This window comes from Sapajus apella, unplaced genomic scaffold (assembly GCF_009761245.1).
Source record: "Sapajus apella isolate SASKATOON/1434 unplaced genomic scaffold, GSC_monkey_1.0 scaffold281, whole genome shotgun sequence".
NCBI classification, from domain to species: domain Eukaryota; kingdom Metazoa; phylum Chordata; class Mammalia; order Primates; family Cebidae; genus Sapajus; species Sapajus apella.
The window spans coordinates 113,600-131,954 of NW_022437221.1; the positions used below are offsets into that span (position 1 = coordinate 113,600).

Genomic DNA, 18,355 nt, shown 5'->3' on the forward strand with positions numbered 1-18,355 from the left:
AAAAAAAAAAAAAAATACAAAAAATTAGCCCGGCATGGTGGTGGGCACCTGTAATCTCAGCTACTGGGGAGGCTGAGGCAGGAGAATCGCTAGAACCCGGGAGGCGGAGATTGCGGTGGGCAGAGATCATGCCACTGTACTCCAGCCTGGGTGAAAGAGCAAGGCTCCGTCTCAAAAACATAAAATAAATAAAACGTCTAAAATTAAATGAAATAAATGAAGCTGTTGTGACCTTGCTGCTGACTGCTTGTGGTGGCTGAGCTCCGGAAGAACCACTCAGACCCACCATGGAGAGACCCTCCAGGAGAATCGCAGTCCAGGGGTTCACGAGACAAGACCCTCTGCTGTGTGGCCCCAGACAAATCGGCTCCCGTCTCTGGGCCTCAGTTTGGGAAGTGGGAACACTGACCTTCACTCAGCCCCTCCTCAGGGCTGCCAGGAGCTCGGTTTTCTGAGTCGCCAGAGGGCAGTTGTTTGTTTCACAACCAAAAGGGAAGGAAACGGCCCAGCTCTGGGTGGAATCGGCCCCAGAGGCAGTGGGGGCCCCTCTGCGGCTGCAGCCCTGGTCCCAGCTCCTCACTGTGTCGTGAGGCTAAGGCGCTGACCCTCTCCGCACCCTGTCCGTCAGCCACCGGGACGGGGACAGCATCCTCGCGAATGAAGTTCCACGCTCCAGCAGCTCCAGGCGATTATCCTTCTGATGCCCGTGGAGCTGGGTTTTCCAGGCTCTGTCTCAGTGCTGTCTGACTGAGGGCAGCACATTGGGAGGCCGAGGCATCAGATCACCTGAGGTCAGGAGTTCAAGACCAGCCCGACCAACGTGGAGAAACTCCATCTCTACTAAAAATACGAAAAAATAGGCCGGGTGCGGTGGCTCACGCCTTTAATCCCAGCACTTTGGGAGGCCAAGGTGGGTGGATCACGAGGTCAAGAGATCGAGACCATCCTGGTCAACATGGTGAAACCCCGTCTCCACTAAAAATACAAAACATTAGCTGGGCATGGTGGTGCGTGCCTGTAATCCCAGCTACTCAGGAGGCTGAGGCAGGAGAATTGCCTGAACCCAGGAGGCAGAGGTTGCGGTGAGCCAAGACCGCGCCATTGCGCTCCAGCCTGGGTAACAAGAGCGAAACTCCGTCTCAAAAAAAAAAAAAATACGAAAAAATTAGCTGGGTGTTGTCATCCATGCCTGTAATCCCAGGCAGCAGGGGAGGTAGAGGCAAGCCCAGGGGACCCACCTGTGCTGACATGACGACCTTGGAGACCAGAGTGTCTTCTGCCCAGGCATTCAACAACATTGATGGACAGCCAGGCGCGGCAGCTCACACCTGTAATCCCAGCACTTTGGGAGGCCGAAGCGGACAGATTACTTGAGCTCAGGAGTTTGAGACCAGCCTGGGCAATGTGATAAAACCCCATCTCTACCAAAAACAAAACAAAATAAAACTTAGCCGGGCGTGGTGGCAGGCACCTGCGATCCCAGTTACTCGGGAGGCTGAGGCAGGAGGCTTGCTTGAACCAAGGAGGTAGAGGCTGCAGTGAGCCGAGATCGCACCACGGCACTCCAGCCGGGGTGACAGAGCGAGACCCTATCTCTAAAACATAAAAACAGGGCCAGGCTCACCACTGCGAGCCCCACCACCGGCTGTGCGAGCTTCACTTTATGACCTGACCTTTGCCGCTAAGAACGCTCCCACCGGGGGGTGCAGCCATGTCCCACTGGAGTCTGGTCCCCACAGAATGTCAGCACCACAGGGTGGGCATCGGTCACGGCTGCATCCTCACCTCCGAGGAGGAGGTCTGGTATACACTAGGCACTCAATAACTGCTTAAAACAGGCAGAAATCTGGCAGGCATGATGGTTCACTCCTGTCATCTCAGCACCTTGGGAGGTTGAGGAAGGAGGACGGCTGGAGCCCAGGAATTTGAGACCAGCCTGGGCAGCACAGCAAAACCCCGCCTCTTAGAAAAATAAGATAAAAGTCAAATAAAGGCAGAAATCATGAGCTTCCTGGGAGACCGGCCTTCCTCATGGTCCCCTCAGCCCTGAGGTCAGCACTGGAGCTGCTGACAGGCAGACTGGGCTTTGACGGGTAGGAGCCCGAGGGGAGCTCCCACACATGTGCGGCCGCGTGGAGGCGGGGTAAACCGAGGCACAGAGGGGTCAAGCGCCTTCCCGAGGTCACTGGCAGCCCCGGAGCCCGTCTCCTCCCCCGCCCTGTTTCTGGCCCTATGGGGCAATGATTATTATCAACGTGATTATTATCGGCCACCTCCTGAGACGATCGATCTCCCAGATATACCCGGCCGGCTCCAGGCGTTGCTGGTGGGGCCCCTCGACCACAGGCCACAGCCAGGCTCTCCCTTTCCGGCCGTTGGCTGAGGGTGGGAGCCGGGGCCCCAAGACCTCTGCGGGGAGACGCCAGCCTGTGTCTGCCATGGGGCCTGGGTCGGGGGGCTGGGGACGTCCGCTGCTGACCGTGGCCACCGCCCTGATGCTGCCCCTGAAGCCCCCGGGTGAGGAGCCCCCTGGGATCCCCACCCAGGCCCCCGTGCAGGGACTGCACCCGGGAACCCCCAGTCCCGGGAGAACCCACCGGAGGGCCCCACCTGGTCCGTCTGCTGAGCCCCCACAGCTGCCTCAGCTGGAAGAGGGTGCAAGTCCAGCTGGGGTCTCAGCTCGGCCCAGCCCGGGGTCGCCCAGGCTCCGAGCCCCTCCCAGCGCCCCTGGGGGGCTTGTCCGGCTTTGTCTCCTGCTCCCTGTGCCCCCCGGTCTTGCCTCTCACCCGTCTCTGTCTCGGCCTCTCCTGCTCCTGCTGCCCTGACCCCAGCCCCGCCAGCCCTTCCTCCTGCCCTCCCTCGTCCCTGACTCTGGCCGTCCCTCCCACAGGCTCCTGGGGGGCCCAGATCATTGGGGGCCGCGAGGTGACGCCCCACTCCCGGCCGTACATGGCATCCTTGCGCTTCCAGGGCCAGCACCACTGCGGGGGCTTCCTGCTGCAAGCCCACTGGGTGGTCTCGGCCGCCCACTGCCTCAGCCACAGGTGAGCTCACCTGTCCGGCCCCTTCTCTCCGGGCACTTGAGGGGGACTCCAGGCTGGCGGAGAGCTGGGGAGGCGGCAGCCCAGGACTGACCCCCCTTGCCTGGTGGGGGCTTCTGCAGGAGGGGACGTCTCAGCTGGGAAAATCGGGGAGGTGGGAGAAACTCAGAAGCCGCAGCAGGAGCAAGAGGTACATCTTTTTTTCTCTTTTATTTTTGAGAGAGAGAGTCTTGCTCTGTCTCCAGGCACCAGGCTGGAGTGCAATGGCGCGATCTCGGCTCACCGCAACCTCCACCTCCTGGTTCAAGCAATTCTCCTGCCTCAGCCTCCCCAGTAGCTGGGACTACAGGCACGCGGCACCACGCCTGGCTAATTTTTGTATTTTAGTAGATATGGGGTCTCACTACGTTGGCCAGGATGGTCTCAATCTCTTGACCTCGTGATCCGCCCGCCTCGGTCTCCCAAAGTGCTGGGATTACAGGCGTGAGCCACCGCGCCCGGCCAAGAAGGACACCTTCCAACGATCACTATGTTCGTCTTTCTTTTCTTTTTTTTTGAGACAGTCTCTGTCCGGCAGGCTGAGTGCAGTGGTGCAATCTCAGCTCACCGCAACTCCCACCTGCCGGGTTCAAGCGATTCTCCTGCCTGTAGTCCTAGCTGCCTGGAGGATGAGGCGAGGCAGGAGAATCACTTGAACCCGGGATGCGGAGGTGGCAGTGAGCCGAGGTCGCGCTCCAGCCTGGGGAACAGAGTGAGACTCTGTCTCAAAAAAAAAAAAGACTATTAAGTTGGTGCCAAAGTAATTGTATATTTTGCCATTTAATTTTTTTGTGCGATCATTTTTGCACCAACCTAATATCACGGGGCTGGCGAGAGCATTAAAGGGACGGCGGGGCCTCCATTTCATGCATGAGGGGACTGCAGCCCAGGACGGGCAGCCCTCACCCCGTGTCCCCTGGCCCCTCCTCCCCACAGAGACTTCCGCACGGGCCTGGTGGTGCTGGGCGCTCATGACCTGCGTGCCACAGAGCCTACCCAGCAGGTGTTTGGCATCGACGCTGTCACCAGGCACCCCGACTACAATCCCGTGACCCACGCCAACGACATCTGTCTGCTGCGGGTGAGCCCCGGGGCCGGGGTGGCCGGTGGGTGACATACATTTATTTTTTTAAGACAGAGTCTCCCACGGTCGCCCAGGCTGGAGTGCAGGGGCGCGATCTCAGCTCACGGCAACCTCCGCCTCCCGGGTTCAGGCGATTCTCCTCCCTCAGCCTCCCGAGTAGCTGGGACTACAGGCGCGCGCCACCACACCTGGCTAGCTTTTTGTATTTTTAGTAGAGATGGGGTTTCACTATGTGGGCCAGGCTGATCTCGAACTCCTGACCTTGTGACCTGTGCACCTTGGCCTCCTAAAGTGCTGGGATTACAGGCGTGAGCCACCGCGCCTGGCCATTTGTTTGTCTCAGGCTTAATTCAGTCTAATTTTCTTGTATAAAAACCCTATGTAAGCCGGGCGCAGTGGCTCACGCCTGTCATCCCAGCACTTTGGGAGGCCGAGGCGGGTGGATCACGAGGTCAAGAGATCGAGACCATCCTGGTCAACACGGTGAAACCCCGTCTCTACTAAAAATACAAAAAATTAGCTGGGCATGGTGGCGCGTGCCTGTAATCCCAGCGACTCAGGAGGCTGAGGCAGGAGAATCGCTTCAACCCAGGAGGCGGAGGTGGCGGTGAGCCGAGATCGCGCCTGCACTCCAGCCTGGGTGACAGTGACTCCGTCTCAAAAAAAAAAAAAAAAAAGAAAGACCCTTTGGGGAGCTGAAGGGTGAGACTGGAGGCCTGAGGTCTGGTGCTGTGTTGACTGAGGGAGCAGGGCCTCCTAACCCAGGCTCATGGCGGCTGCCATTGATTTCTCTTCACAAGGGCAGGACTGCGGGTCACATGGATAAACTGAGGCAGGCAGGAGCAGGGCTGGCCTGAACTTGTGCTCTCTGTGCAGCTGAACAGCTCTGCTGTCCTGGGCCCTGCAGTGGGGCTGCTGCGGCTGCCCAGGAGAGGGGCCAGACCCCCCGTGGCCGGGACACGGTGCCGGGTGGCCGGCTGGGGCTCCGTGTCTGACTTTGAGGAGCTGCCGCCCGGACTGATGGAGGCCGAGGTCCGAGTGCTGGGGCTGGACGTCTGCAACAGCTCCTGGAGTGGCCTCCTGAGCCATGCCATGTTCTGCACCCACAGTGGGGACGCTCACAGGCGGGGCTTCTGCTCGGTAAGATCCCCTCCCAGCTCCACCCGCTTACTGTATGGAGAAACCAAGGCCCACAGAGAGGGGCAGGGCTAGGAAGGGCCTTGGGAACTGAGTCCCATTGATGTTGGACCAGACCTAGAAGCTGAGGCCCAGGAAAGGCAGGGAGTTGGTGAGGGTCACACAGGGCTCCCGTGTCCGGCTGTGCAGGCTGGGCACTGCACAAGCTACCATGCCCTTGGGTATTCATACAAGCAGTGTTCAGCAGAGGGTGGTAACATTGAGAGGAAGCAGCTCCCACTCATAAAACCCTGTCGGATAAACGACTCCCCTGGTGCCAAGGCAGACGCTGGGCCTGGAGGGTCTCTCACCGCAGGCAAGAGAGAGACTTGGTTCAGGCCACAGGCTCTGGAGCCAAACAGCACAAGTCCAGGAGGAAGGAGACTGCCCACCTTCCCGATGTGTGGCCTTGGAAAGGTCGCCCGACTCCTCTGGGCCTCTTTTCCACCATCTGTAAACTGCCACGCCAATAGTGTCTCCTTGATAGTGTCGGAGCTGATTCCAGGTGCCAGTTAGGAGCGTAAGATGGGGGGTTCCAGGGTGAGTATTTGGGGAGCCCTCTCCGAGGACAGCACCTCTGAGCTGAGACTTGAAGGAATCCTTAGAAGATTTGAGAAAACACAGGCAAGGCAGAGAGACCCGTGAGTGGAGGGCCGCCATGTACGGCTGTGTATGTTGCGCACTGCCAGAGCACTGCAGACCGGACTGTTTACACAGGCAGCGTCCAGCCCAGGGCAGGAACAGGTCTCCAGGCCGTCCAAAGGCTGGATCACTGAGGAGGCTGGCGGGGAGGGCAGAGAAGTGGGTGGGGGCTGGGTCCTCAGGGCCTGGAAGGCAGAGGTGAGTTCACGTTCTGCTCGGAGGGCACTAGGGAGCTACAGAGCGTTCTGGGGCAGGAGGGCCGTGGTCAGCTGTGCCTGCAGCCACTCCCGAGGCCCTGACTCATGTCTCCTTTCACTGCAGGCCGACTCGGGGGGGCCCCTGGTGTGCAGAAACCGGGCCCACGGCCTTGTCTCCTTCTCGGGCCTCTGGTGCGGTGACCCCAAGACCCCCGACGTGTACACACAGGTGTCCACCTTTGTGGCCTGGATCTGGAACGTGGTTGGGCGGGGCAGCCCCCAGCCCGGCCCCCTGCCTGGGACTGCCAGGCCCTGGGAAGGAGCCCCCTGAGCCACTGCCTTGCGGCATGCAAATGAGATCACTGTTCTGGGCCTGGAATGTTCCGTGGCCGGGGTGGGGGGTCTGTGGGGCTGCAGACACCAGAAAACCTGATGTGCAGGGTTGGGGTGGGGCCGGTGACGGGTGGGGGCACCCATTCCGCATGCAAAGGGCTGAACAGAACCGAGTAAAATGTTAAGTGACGTCCAGCCTTCCCCCGTCCCACCTCCAGGCCTGGCGCGTCTCCTTGTCCACAGCCTCTTCCCCCGACGCCGTCCCCCACCGTGAACACCTCTGGGTCTCCCTCCGCACCCCTGCCCTGCAACCCACACTCCAGAGCCTCCGCCGATGCCCCGTTCTCCACGAGTGGGCTCCTCTGCAGGGTGTGGGGGCCGAGACGGCCACGCGGTGGGATCCCGAGAGGCCTGGCCTCCCTTCGGGCCTGGTGTTCACCCTCTGAAAACCACAGAGAAGGGCGCCGGGCACACACCACGTCCCAGATGATGTTATTGTCACGGCTGGTTATTGTGTTATTTTAGTTTTAGATTTTATTGTTGTTACCGTTATTTTGAGACGGAGTCTCGCTCTGGCGCCCAGGCTGGGTACCGCAGTGGTGCGACCTCAGCACACTGCAGCCTCCACCTCCCGGGTTCGGGCGATTCTCCCGCCTCAGCCTTCTGAGCAGCTGGGATTACAGGTACACGCCACCAGACCCGGCCCATTTTTGTATTTTTAGTAGAGACGGGGTTTCACCATATGGGCCAGGCTGATCTCAAACTCCCGACCTCATGATCCACCCGCCTCGGTCTCCCAAAGTGCTGGGATGACAGGCGTGAGCCACCGCGCCCGGCCAATTGTGTGATTATTTTAGAAACAGGGTCTCACTCGGTCACCCAGCCTGGGTGCGATCACAGCTCACTGCAGCCTGACACCCTGGGCTCAAGCCATCCTCCGACCTCAGCCTCCTGAGTAGCCAGGCCTGCAGGGGCATGCTCCCATGCCTGGGTCATTTTTCTTTTCTTTGTAGAGACGGGGTCTCGCTACGCTGCCCAGGCTGATCTGGAACTCCCGTCCTCAAGCCATCTGCCCGCCTCAGCCCCCCAAAGCTCTGGATTACTTGGGCGAGCTGCGGCCCGGCCCTAATCCTGTTGCTATTCTTGCTGTTGCTACGCTCAAGTCTTCGAGGCCGAGCCCCCATTTCTGGGCCCCAGGCCAGCCGGTTTCTTAGGGCTGCCCTAAGCCATCTTGACCATCCTGTGTGCCCCTCCCAAAAGGCATCTTTTCTCTCCCTCCCCTCCCGCACCGCCCCTCCTGGGCTCATCCACTGCCTGGAGAGCAGTGAGACCCAAAGCAGCCAGAGGCTGCCCAGGGACCAACGCTGCAGCTCCGGGGTGTCTCTTCCGGGTGCTTCTGGAGCAGCACCCAGGCCCCAGGCTGCCAACCCCATAGCCTGAGGGGGGGCAGCTTGAAGCCCTGAGAGAGGAGACAAACTGAGGCCTGGACCCTCAAAGTGGTTTCTTTGAGTCTTTATTTCTTTGGTGAGGCAGGGCCCCAGGGTGGGGAGGGCAGCCTGGTCGGAGGCTCCCATAGACACCCCCCAGCCCAGGGGCACTTTTCTGGGCACCACAGGTAAGGCACTGCCTAGGGGGGCTGCAGGAGGATGAGTATGCTCCCCGCACCCCTCACCCCCGAAGCGGGAAGGGGTTTCCTCCACCTTGTCTCCTCCCCATAGCTGGTTTGAGGTTCTGGTCTACAAACAGGCACAGGTGGGGGATTCCGAGCGTCGGCCCAGATCGAGGGGAGGGTGAGCCGTCGAGGGGAGCTGGCCCATGACCAGCACCTGGCTGGTGTCGCCAGCTCCAGCTATGCTGGTGGGTCTGGCTGGAGCCTGGGTCTGCAGGCCTGGCCGGGCGGGCTGTGCGGGACCCAGGAGCCCTGTGTGTGAACGCCGATGTGGAGGCAGCAGGCACCTGTGGTGGTGCTGGGACCCTCGGCTCCAGGACTCCGGGATGCTACACATGTGAGTTTTGGTGCTGACACCCCCCTCGGGGCCGGTGGGTGAGCACGGGCCCGAGGTCCCTCCCAGAGACCCCCCCCACAGTGGACGGGGCCCCCCAGACACGGTGCCCTGCTCTGAGCTGCGGCTGGCTGCTCCACGTCTGAGACCACGCGATCACATCATAAACTGATGTGGACCGCAGCGGGGAAGGCGCTGGGCGGTTCTGTGGCTGAGCATGGCCCATGTCAGGAGCACAGGCAGTGCCCTTTCCCAGGGGCACACTGGGCATTTCTCAGTGGCCTTCACAGTACGCAAAGGGGCACACAGAGGCAGTGGGGAAGCTGGAGTTCATGGGCTGGTAGGAGGGAACAGTGGCAGCCTTCCTGGCCTTCATGAAGGGTCTCTCCTGCTGGGTAAGGTCACAATGTTCTGAGGTCCATCCGTACACACCCAGGCTAGACCATTCATGCACACCCAGGCTAGACCGTCCATTCACACCCAGGCTAGACCATCCATTCACACCAAGGCTAGACCATTCATTCACACCCGGGCTAGACCATCTGTATACATCCAGGCTAGACCATCTATTCACACCCAGGCTAGACCATCCATTCACACCCAGGCTAGACCATCCATTCACACCAAGGCTAGACCATCCATACACACACAGGTTAGACCATCTGTATTCACCCAGGCTAGACCATCCGTACATATCCAGGCTAGACCATCCGTACATATCCAGGCTAGACCATCCGTACACATCCAGGCTAGACCATCCATACATATCCAGGCTAGACCATCCGTACATATCCAGGCTAGACCATCCATTCACACCCAGGCTAGACCATTCATTCACACCCAGGCTAGACCATCCATTCACACCCAGGCTAGACCATTCATTCACACACAGGCTAGACCATCTGTACACATCCAGGCTAGACCATCTGTACACATCCAGGCTAGACCATCTGTACATATCCAGGCTAGACCATTCATTGACACCCAGGCTAGACCTCCTCTGCACTTCCTGGCCTGAGCCCAAGGCCCCGGTTCTAGGAGGCTTGGGGCTCAGAAAAGCAGTCATGCCTCTTCAGGAATTATCAGCAGGGAGTGCCCAGCCCTCTTGAAGATAGGAATAATTAATAGGCTTATCCCCAAAGGAGCAGAAAGGTGGGGTCCTCCCTGGCAATAGGACTCAGGGTAGGGCCTAAATTGAGCCCTCAGTGCCCGGGGCGCAGGTCCATCCCACCCACCAGCCGGCCCCAGGCCTCCATTCCTCAATCCTTCCAGGATATCGTCAGGGGGTTTTGGGATCCCCGGAAGTGGTCTGAATCCAGGTTTAGGGAGTGTCCGTGGGATATAAATTAGACTCTGCTGTGGCAATAAATAACAGGGGGTGGTGGGGGGCCTTGGGCGCCAGGCCCAGGCCTGTCCTGCAGGCTCACACGAAGTTCTCTTCCTCCTCCGCCGATTCACCATCTGGGGGCTCCTGAGGGGTGCCTACAAAGGTGCCTGCAAGTGTCGATAAGAGCAATGAGGGCGCAGGGCAGGGGGCTCTCTGTTCCCCAGGACAGGCCTGTCTCCCCCGCCCTGCGTCTGCACCTGCGCAGCTGCCTGAGTGGCGCACGCCGATGGAGCGGCCCAGAAAGCAGGTGGCCTGGCGCAGGTGGCACGAGGAGATGTAGGTGACGTTGTTGTTACCGCAGAGCTCCTGGCCGGGGCTGGCGGGCACAGGACAGGGTGCCGCCCGACACACCACGCAGTGGGCACTGCCAGTCTGGTCCACGACGCACGACTGCGGCCGGGAGCACACCACACGATCACAGGACTCTGCAGGCCGGGTGCCAGGGGCGTTTCAGGGGGCATCCTGCTGAGAACCCCGAAGGGCTCTTGGCCCGAAGGCCAGCCCTTGAACCCCAAGTTTCAAGAACCCTCTGGTGGGAGACAGAAGCCCCGCCACCTCCGTAAGCCCCCCTCCACCCGACCCCTCGGGCTCCACCCACAAGCCCCGCCCCTCCGATTGTACCCAGGAGCCACACCCCTTTCAAGAGCTCCGCCCCTTATGTTACCCACAAGTCCCACCCCCTACAGCTACCACCAGCCCCTCCCCCGATTGTACCCTGGAGTCACTCCCCTTCCAGAAGCCCCATCCCTTGCATTAGCCATAGGCCCCACCCGCTTACCACCCACAAAGCTCCGCCCACATGAGGCTCCACCCCCAAGCCATGCTCCTCCCATTGTACCCAGGAGTCACACCCCTTCCATGAGCCTCGCCCCTTGTTACCAACAAGCCCCGCCCCTCGATCGTACCCAGGGGTCACTCCCCTATCAGAAGGCCCGTCTGTTACGTTAGCCATACGCTCCACCCCTTACCAACCAGGAAGCCCCGCCCCCCCACCAGCTCCGCCCACACATCAGGCTTCACGCACAAGCGCTGCCCCACCCGTTGAACGCAGGAGCCACACCTCTTTCATGAGCCCCGCCCCTTGTGTTACCCACAAGCCCGCCTCCTCGAGCCCCGCCCACTAAAACTCCACCCACAGACCCGCCCATCTCCACCCAGGAACCACGCCCCTGCCAAGAGCCCCGCCCCTTACAGCCTCACCCTCGGTTCCATCTTGCCACCCTGGTTGCCCCCACGAGCCCCTCCACTCTAATCACGCCACATATCTCGTGCCCAATGTGAGCCCCGGGGGCCCCCCCCCTCGGAAGTATAAAAGCGCCCCTAATCCTTCATCAGACCCCACCCCAACCCATGTGGCCTGCCCTCGGCCGGAGGCCCCGCCCCTCAGCACTGCGGCAGCGGCCACGCCCCTCCAGCCGGCCCCGCCCTCACGCACTGCGGCAGCAGCCCGGGTACGTGACGCGCGGGTCCGGGCGGCCCCGCCCCAGGCCCCGCCCCCACGTACTGCGGCAGCGGCCCCGGTACATGACGCGCAGGTCCGGGTGGCCGCGGCAGCGCGCGGCGCGCAGTTCGCACTCGTCGCGGTAGGTGGCGCCGTCCGAGCCGCAGACCTGCAGGCGCGCCGGGAGCCCCGCGCAGTCGGGCGTGCACTCGCAGCGCGGGCGGCCCCCCAGCAGGCGGCACGCCTTGCCCGGGCCGCACTCCACGCCGTCGCACGAATCTGCGGACACAGGACACGCGCGTGGGGCCGGGCGCGGGGCGGGGAGGGGCCCGGGGCGGGGAGGGGCCCGGGGCGCGGGGAGGGGCCCGGGGCGCGGGGAGGGGCCCGGGGCGGGGAGGGGCGCGGGGCGGGGAGGGGCCCGGGGCGGGGAGGGGCCCGGGGCGCGGGGCCGCGCGGAGGCCTCGGGGCCCGTCCCCGCGCGCCCCCTGCAGGGCGGAGGCGGGGGCGCCGGCCCAGGGCAGGGTCGGTCGGGGTCGGGGCGCTCGGGCTCCCGGGCGCGGGGTCCGGAGTTCCGGGTGCGCCTGCGCTGGGGTCGGGGGGCGAGGGCTGGGGTCCCCGCCCGGAATCGGGGTCCGGCCGAGCTGCACGGCCGGGGCCGCGCCCCCTCGCAGCTGGCTGACGTCTGTGCCGATGCACGCGCGCTTCTGGGAAGGCCGGAGGGGGTCCGGCCGCGTCAGCCCGGGGTGTTCCGTCCTCGCCAGGCGCGCGTCTGGGGCTGCCAGGACCTTCCCCCAGGAGGCGTCGCGGAGGGCGGGGCGCTGGACGCCCCTCCTGGCCTGGGGAGCGTTTCCAGGGGAGGGGGCCCTCCGCAGCCCTAGGCCTCCGACCCAGGAGTTCCCAGCGCTGGGGCAGGGATACTGAGGCCCTGCTAGGGAAACTGGGGTCCCCGCCCCCGCTTTTAATACGCTGCCCATCGCCTCCCACGCTCATTGCATCCTCCCAAGTCGTCATTTTACAGATGGGGAAACTGAGGCCTGGTCGCAGATGTGAGTGCAGGGGACCAAGCACCTCAGCTTGAAAGCTGCAGCCAGGACCCAGATGACCGACCCCCTTCCTGTTGTTTGGAGGGTCTGGGGGGGGCCTCTGAGCACAGCTTTGGAGTTATGTGCCAGCCTCAGTTTCTCTGTGTGTAAAGCGGGGCTGATGGGGAGTGACTCCCACTTAGAGGATTGTCGGCGCCCCCCACGCAGCCCCGACAGGGCATGTGGGCCGCACCTGGGCGCCCCCACACACAGTGGCTCACAGGCACATCTGGAAATGCTCTGCCAGGGTGTTTTCATGCAAGCGAGCACGGAGGGGGCCTGAGCTCCCATCCCCGGGGCCAGATGAGGTTGGGAGCGGGGGTCCCAGGCCGTGTTACGCCCAGGCCACGCACTTTTTGAAGTCTGTCCTCCCAGAAGCCAGAGGGGGTCTGGAGGGAGCAGGAGTGTGTGGCAGTGAGTTCAGGACCACCCAGCCAGGCTGATGTGGGATTAATCACATCTCAGAGGCCAGCAGGGTTTCTCATCCTGGCCTGCCTGTCTCCAGCCCTCCGCTCCAGCCTCCCCCGGGCTCTGCCTAACCCCACCCACCAGGACCTAGCCTTCAGCCATGGTCTCTCCTGATCCCCTCTCCCATACTAGCTCCATCTGGCAAATTCCTAATCATCCCCCTGTAATGCCCACCTCTTCAAGTAGTGCCCCACCAGGCTGAGCACGGTGGCACACGCCTGTCATCCCAGCACTTTGGGAGGTCAAGGCTGGCAGATCACCTGAGGTCAGGACTTTGAGACCAGCCTGGCCAATGTGGTGAACCCCTGTCTCTACCAAAAATATAAAAATTAGTCGGGCATGGTGGCGGGGATGCCTGTAGTCCCGGAACTGGGGAGTCCGAGGAAGGAGAATTGCTTGAACCCGGGAGGCGAAGGTTGCAGTGAGCCAAGATCCCGCCACTGCACTGTAGCCTGGGGGTGACAGAGCGAGACTTCATCTCAAAAAAAAAAAAAAAAAAAAAGGGCCAGGCGCGGTGGCTCACGCCTGTAATTCCAACACTTCAGGAGGCTGACTGAGGTGGGTGGATCACCTGAGGTTGGGAGATCCAGACCAGCCTGGCCAACATGGATAAACCTCCTCTCTACTAAAAATACAAAATTATCTGGACATGGTGGTGCATGCCTGCAGTCTCGGCTACTTGGAAGGCTGAGGCAGGAGAATCGCTTGAACCTGGGAGGTGGAGGTTGTCGTGAGCCGAAATTGCACCACTACGCTCCAACCTGGGCAACAAGAGGGAAGCTCCGTCTCGGGAAAAAACCCGTCATCCTCCAGTTCAGAGAGTGGATCTTAACTCATCCATTTGTTCTGTGCCACCCATCAAGAGCCCCGAGTCTTACGTGGGAGGCATCCTCTCAGAACAGCAAATGCTCATTAAACACGCAGCCGTGACCCCACCCCAGACCCTGAAGTTTGCAGTGAAGGGCCCTGGTGTGGACATTTGGGGTCACAGGCCAACATGGCAAACGCACCTTCCCAGGAGCTGTGAGCAGGCCTCTGTCGACCGGGTGGGAAGAGCCACCCGGGCAGAGAGCTCAGCCCCAGCAAAGGCTGGAGTCAACTGGGGAGTCCTCAGAGCCTCTTCCTGAGTCCTGAGCTGCAAGAGGCTGAAATGTGGGACCTGGGAAGTCCCCCCCAATCCCTTTCTGAGGCTGGGATCCCCCTGCAGCCTCCTGCATACCCCTGTGACGGGGAGCTCACTCTCGGACGTCCTGCCCTCAACCACCTTGACTGTTGTTAGCTGATCCTGAGCTGAGATGCCCGCCCTGCTTCTGGTCTGGGGCCAGTGCCCAGGGTCTCACCTTTGCAGGGGAGGCAGTGGACAAGTCCCAAGAAGCCAAGGAGGTTGATCTTGTTCCCCTGGTGGGTGACGTTGGACCAGGCGGTGTCAATGTTGCCGGAGGCGCAGCACTCGGCCCGGGTGACGTTAGTCTGGAGCACCAGGCTGCAGGTGGCCTCCTGGCCCTGCTGCAGCCAGCAGACGCCAGCTGCAGGCACAGGGACGGGGTGCTCTCCTGGGCCCCTCGTGACACCCAGCCTCCGGCCCCCCCCACAGATGCATGCAGGTGGTGCTCAGGAGTTACGCAGGGATGATCTACCCCAACCCAGGAAGAAGGGACAGGAAACCACGTGGGTGTCCCCACCCTGGCTCTGGATCCTGGAGATCCCCCTCCCCTCTGAGCTCCAAGGCCCCCTGAAGCCTCACCACCAACCCCTACCCATCCCGGGAGGCCCTCCCCTTTCCCTCCAAGCCCCCAGGCCAGGGACTGGCACCCTGCCCAACCCCTCAAACGCCACCAATCACCAGGCACTGGGCATGTCAGGGTCAGCGGGCCTGGGAGCCGCTTCTCCCACCTCTGCCCTCTGTCTAGACAGCACCCGAGGACGAAGGCACTCGGGAGCCCCGCGCCTGGCAGCCCCCCCCACCGCCGGGCCCGCCTCTTACTCACTCCAACTTGGGAACATTCCCCTTGCATGAGCTCACTGTCTCCCCAGGGACGTGGCCTTCGGGGAGGGGGCTCTGCTCTCCCTTTGGCGTGGGGCTGGGGTGGGGTGGGGCTGCAGGGATGGGGGGTGGGGAGGCAGAGAGCCCCCTGTTTCTTCCCCCATCCCTGGGGGCAGGAATGGCCACAGCCCCCTTCTCAGAGCACTTGCTGGTTCACAGACACTGCCAGGAACCAGCTTGGGGAACTTGGCACCCATCATAGGAGGGGAAACTGAGGCCAGAAGTGAGGCTGTCTCCGGCCTGGCACCTCCCAGCAAGTCCCAGCTGTGAGTCTCCATGTCCCGTCTACCCAGGACTCTGGAGGGCCTGGCTCCGGACACCCAGAGATGCCGCTCCGGACACCAGGACCGACCCAAATGGTCGCAGCTCGAATCCTGGCTTTGCCGCCTACAGGCTGTGTGACCCTGAGCCTCAGTTTCCCCATCTGGAAGACGGAGATGAAGAGCGCCCCGGGCACTACTGGGGTCGTCGGGGTTCAGGGAGGGACGAGGTGGACACTAAGCGCCCAGGAAACGTCAGCGGTCGTTGTGGTGGGAAGCCTGCGCTCTGCTGACCCGCTGGTGACCCCTCCAGGCCCTCCTGGCTTCAGCGCGCGCTGGACCCCGCCCGCGCCCCCCGACATCCCCCGGCCCGCAATCCGGGCAGCCCCACGTGGGCGGCCCGCCCCGCCCTCCCCTCCGGCCGCCCCACTCACCGGGCGCGGGGTCCCCCGAGCCCAGGGAGCCCACGAAGCCCACGGCCCAAGCCAGGGCCCCCCAGGGCAGAGGCCAGAGTGGCCCTGGCGCCCCGGGACGCATGGCGAACGCGGAGACGGCGGCGGCACCGACTTCCCAGCGCGCGGCCGGCGCTCCCTATAAAGGTCCCGCGGGCCGCGGGCGGGGCGGGCCGCGGGGCGGGGCGCGGCGCGGGAGTGGCGGGGGCGAGGCCGGTCCCGCGCGGGGTGGGCAGCGGGGGGCGCGCGCCCGGGCCCCCTCCCAGAGCCGGGGAATGCGTTTGGGGAGATGCGGCTGTTCCCAGGCGGAGAGGGACGGGGCTGTGAGTTCGAGGTGGTGGCGGCCTTTCGGGTGGATGGAGGGGCCGCCTCCAGGGCTCAGAGTGGGTTTGGGGGTCTTCAGTTGCGGGGGTGGCCGCTGGCCAGCAGGACCCCGGGAGGACACGTCTGTGGATCCCTGCACCCCGCTTCTGCGATTTCCACGTGGTCACTTTCATGGTCCTGAGCCCCCAGCCCGGCCTCCTCGGGCCTGACCCACCCCACGCGCCGAAATCCTCAGCCAGACATGGCTCCCCGCTCACCCTGCAAGCCGCCCACCCATCCACCTGGCCGCTGGAGCCGGCATGTGGGTGGGGAGAGGCTGGGTGCGGGACAGACGGGGTGTGGCTGGGACAGACCCAGAGACGGCTCCTCCCAGCTTCGTGGACAACAGCAGGCCTCGCCCAGCAAGGCCCCCAGGGAGGCCTCTGCGTGTGAGTGCGTGTGCGCCCGCCTGGCGTGGGTCCTGGGCCCCCGGGCAACGCTGCCCCCAGCCCGCCAGGCCTCTGCCAACGTTCCCGCGGGTCACATCAACAAGAATGTTTACTGGCTTTTTTTCCCTCTCCCTCTGAGATTCAGCAGAGGCGTTTCCCACAGTTTATGACAGCGACATCTGCGTGGGCCTGGAGGCGCTTTGCCCGAGGGGGCTCTGGGGCAGCCACACAGCACTTCCTACTTTGGAGCTGGTTTCGGGCCTGGGGGCCTCTGGGTTTGTCAGGGCGCCCTTGACAGCTCAGGGGTTCTGCGGAGGCCTCTGTGCTCCTGCTTCCGGGGAACTGTAGGCGAACATCTGGTGGCAGGAAGGACCCTCCAGGGGCTGGGGTACCAGGGGACCAAGGCAGACCCCGTCACTCCCTCACCGAGCTCCTGGTTTGGAGAAGCCATAGACAACGCAATACGAAGATCAGTTAATCTTTTTTTTTTTGAGACAGGAGTCTCGCTCTGTTGCCCAGGCTGGAGTGCCCTGGTGCCATCTCAGCTCACTGCAACCTCCGCCTCCTGGGTTCAAGCGATTCTCCTGCCTCAGCCTCCCGAGTAGCTGGGATTACAGTTGTCCACCACCACGCCCGGGGAATTTTTTGTATTTTTAGTAGAGACGGGGGTTTCACCGTGTTGACCAGGATGGTCTCGATCTCCTGACCTCGTGATCCGCCTGCCTCGGCCTCCCAAAGTGCTGGGATGACAGGCGTGAGCCACCGCGCCCCGCCTCAAAGACAAATTAATCTATAACTTCAAAGAGTGGTAAATGCTTTAAGGAAAATAAGGCTGATGTGGTGGCGCGCGTTTGGACATCTCCTGGGGACGCCTGCGTCTGGTCGCCCGCTGTTCCGGCACTGCCCCCCCAGGTGTGGAAACCGAGGTGTCCAGCAGCCTGATGGCACAGCCTCTTTGCCTGGCATGAGTGAGATCTGTGCCTACAGAATCCACACCCACACCCTTCCCCTGACCTTAGCTGCCCAGCCGGACTGTGTCCCCCAGCAGTCTGTGGCCAGGGGCCAAGTTCCTACCCTAGTGGCACTGAGGGAGGGCACCCCGCTGTCTTGCCCTGGCCTTGGCCCCCTGGCATTCCCCCGGGATTCTCCCCGAGTTGGGGAGTGGGGCAGGGACAGGACCCTGTGTTCTCACTGAGGGCATGTGGGGGCTGGACAGTATGACCTCGGCCAAAACCTGACCCCACTGTAGCTCAGCCGCTCCGGCCCGGGCTGTGCTAATATCAAAGGGTCATTGTCTGGCTGACGTGGGTTCTGGCCTCTCCGGGGAAACCGAGGCTTGCTGCCAGTGGCCTCCTGCTCCCGGCTCTGTCTTCCTCCCTAACCCAGAGGCTGTGCGCGGGGTGACCTCAAATAGGTCACTGACCCTTTCTGGGACGCCCCCTCCTCCTGAGACCCCTCCCGCCTCTGTCCCTCTCCCCATCCTGTCCAGGCTGAGGTTCATCCTAGGACTTCCAGCCCCCCGCCTGGGCCCTGCAGCCCGCCTCTCCCCCACCCGTAAGCCTTCTCCCTGGCTGAGACTCCCACCGCGGCGCCCCGTGCCTCTGCACACCTCCCTAGGCGTCCGTCTCCCTCGAGGTAAACCCCGACAGAGAAACAGACTGAGAATCCCATGTTGCTGTGTGTCAGAGGATACCCAGATAGCAAAGGTGCCCCAGGCCTGACCCAGCCTGGGAGACGCTGAGGAAGACTTTCCAGAGGAAAGGGACGTGGACGTTGAGACTCGTGGAACGGCCGGGGTGTGCGCTGGGCACAGACACGCGCGCGCTGTGAGTGATGGCGGTGCAGTCAGGGTTGGTCAGCAGAACACAGCCCCAGAGACCACAGGGTCCTCTTCCCTGGAACCCGTGGGTGTCCCACCCTCCCTGGCCACGAGGGCTCTGCAGATGGGACTGAG

At 62.6% G+C, this 18,355-nt stretch overlaps 2 protein-coding genes across 2 annotated transcripts; one reads left to right on the forward strand and one right to left on the reverse strand.

Moving 5' to 3' along the window:
- Positions 1-2,332: 2,332 nt before the first annotated feature.
- PRSS57 (serine protease 57) lies at positions 2,333-6,702 on the forward strand. Its single transcript, XM_032272079.1, has 5 exons — positions 2,333-2,517; positions 2,891-3,044; positions 4,017-4,161; positions 5,041-5,304; positions 6,304-6,702. Exons 1-5 carry the CDS (start codon positions 2,439-2,441, stop codon positions 6,508-6,510), a joined length of 849 nt encoding a protein of 282 aa, XP_032127970.1. The 5' UTR covers positions 2,333-2,438; the 3' UTR covers positions 6,511-6,702.
- Positions 6,703-8,008: 1,306 nt separating this feature from the next.
- FSTL3 (follistatin like 3) lies at positions 8,009-15,787 on the reverse strand. The gene is made up of 5 exons (XM_032272080.1): positions 15,632-15,787; positions 14,234-14,419; positions 11,407-11,622; positions 10,100-10,327; positions 8,009-10,009 (listed from the first exon to the last, which is right to left on the reverse strand). The coding sequence occupies exons 1-5, from the start codon at positions 15,732-15,734 to the stop codon at positions 9,939-9,941; spliced, it is 804 nt and encodes a 267-aa protein (XP_032127971.1). The 5' UTR covers positions 15,735-15,787; the 3' UTR covers positions 8,009-9,938.
- Between the last annotated feature and the right edge of the window lie 2,568 nt (positions 15,788-18,355).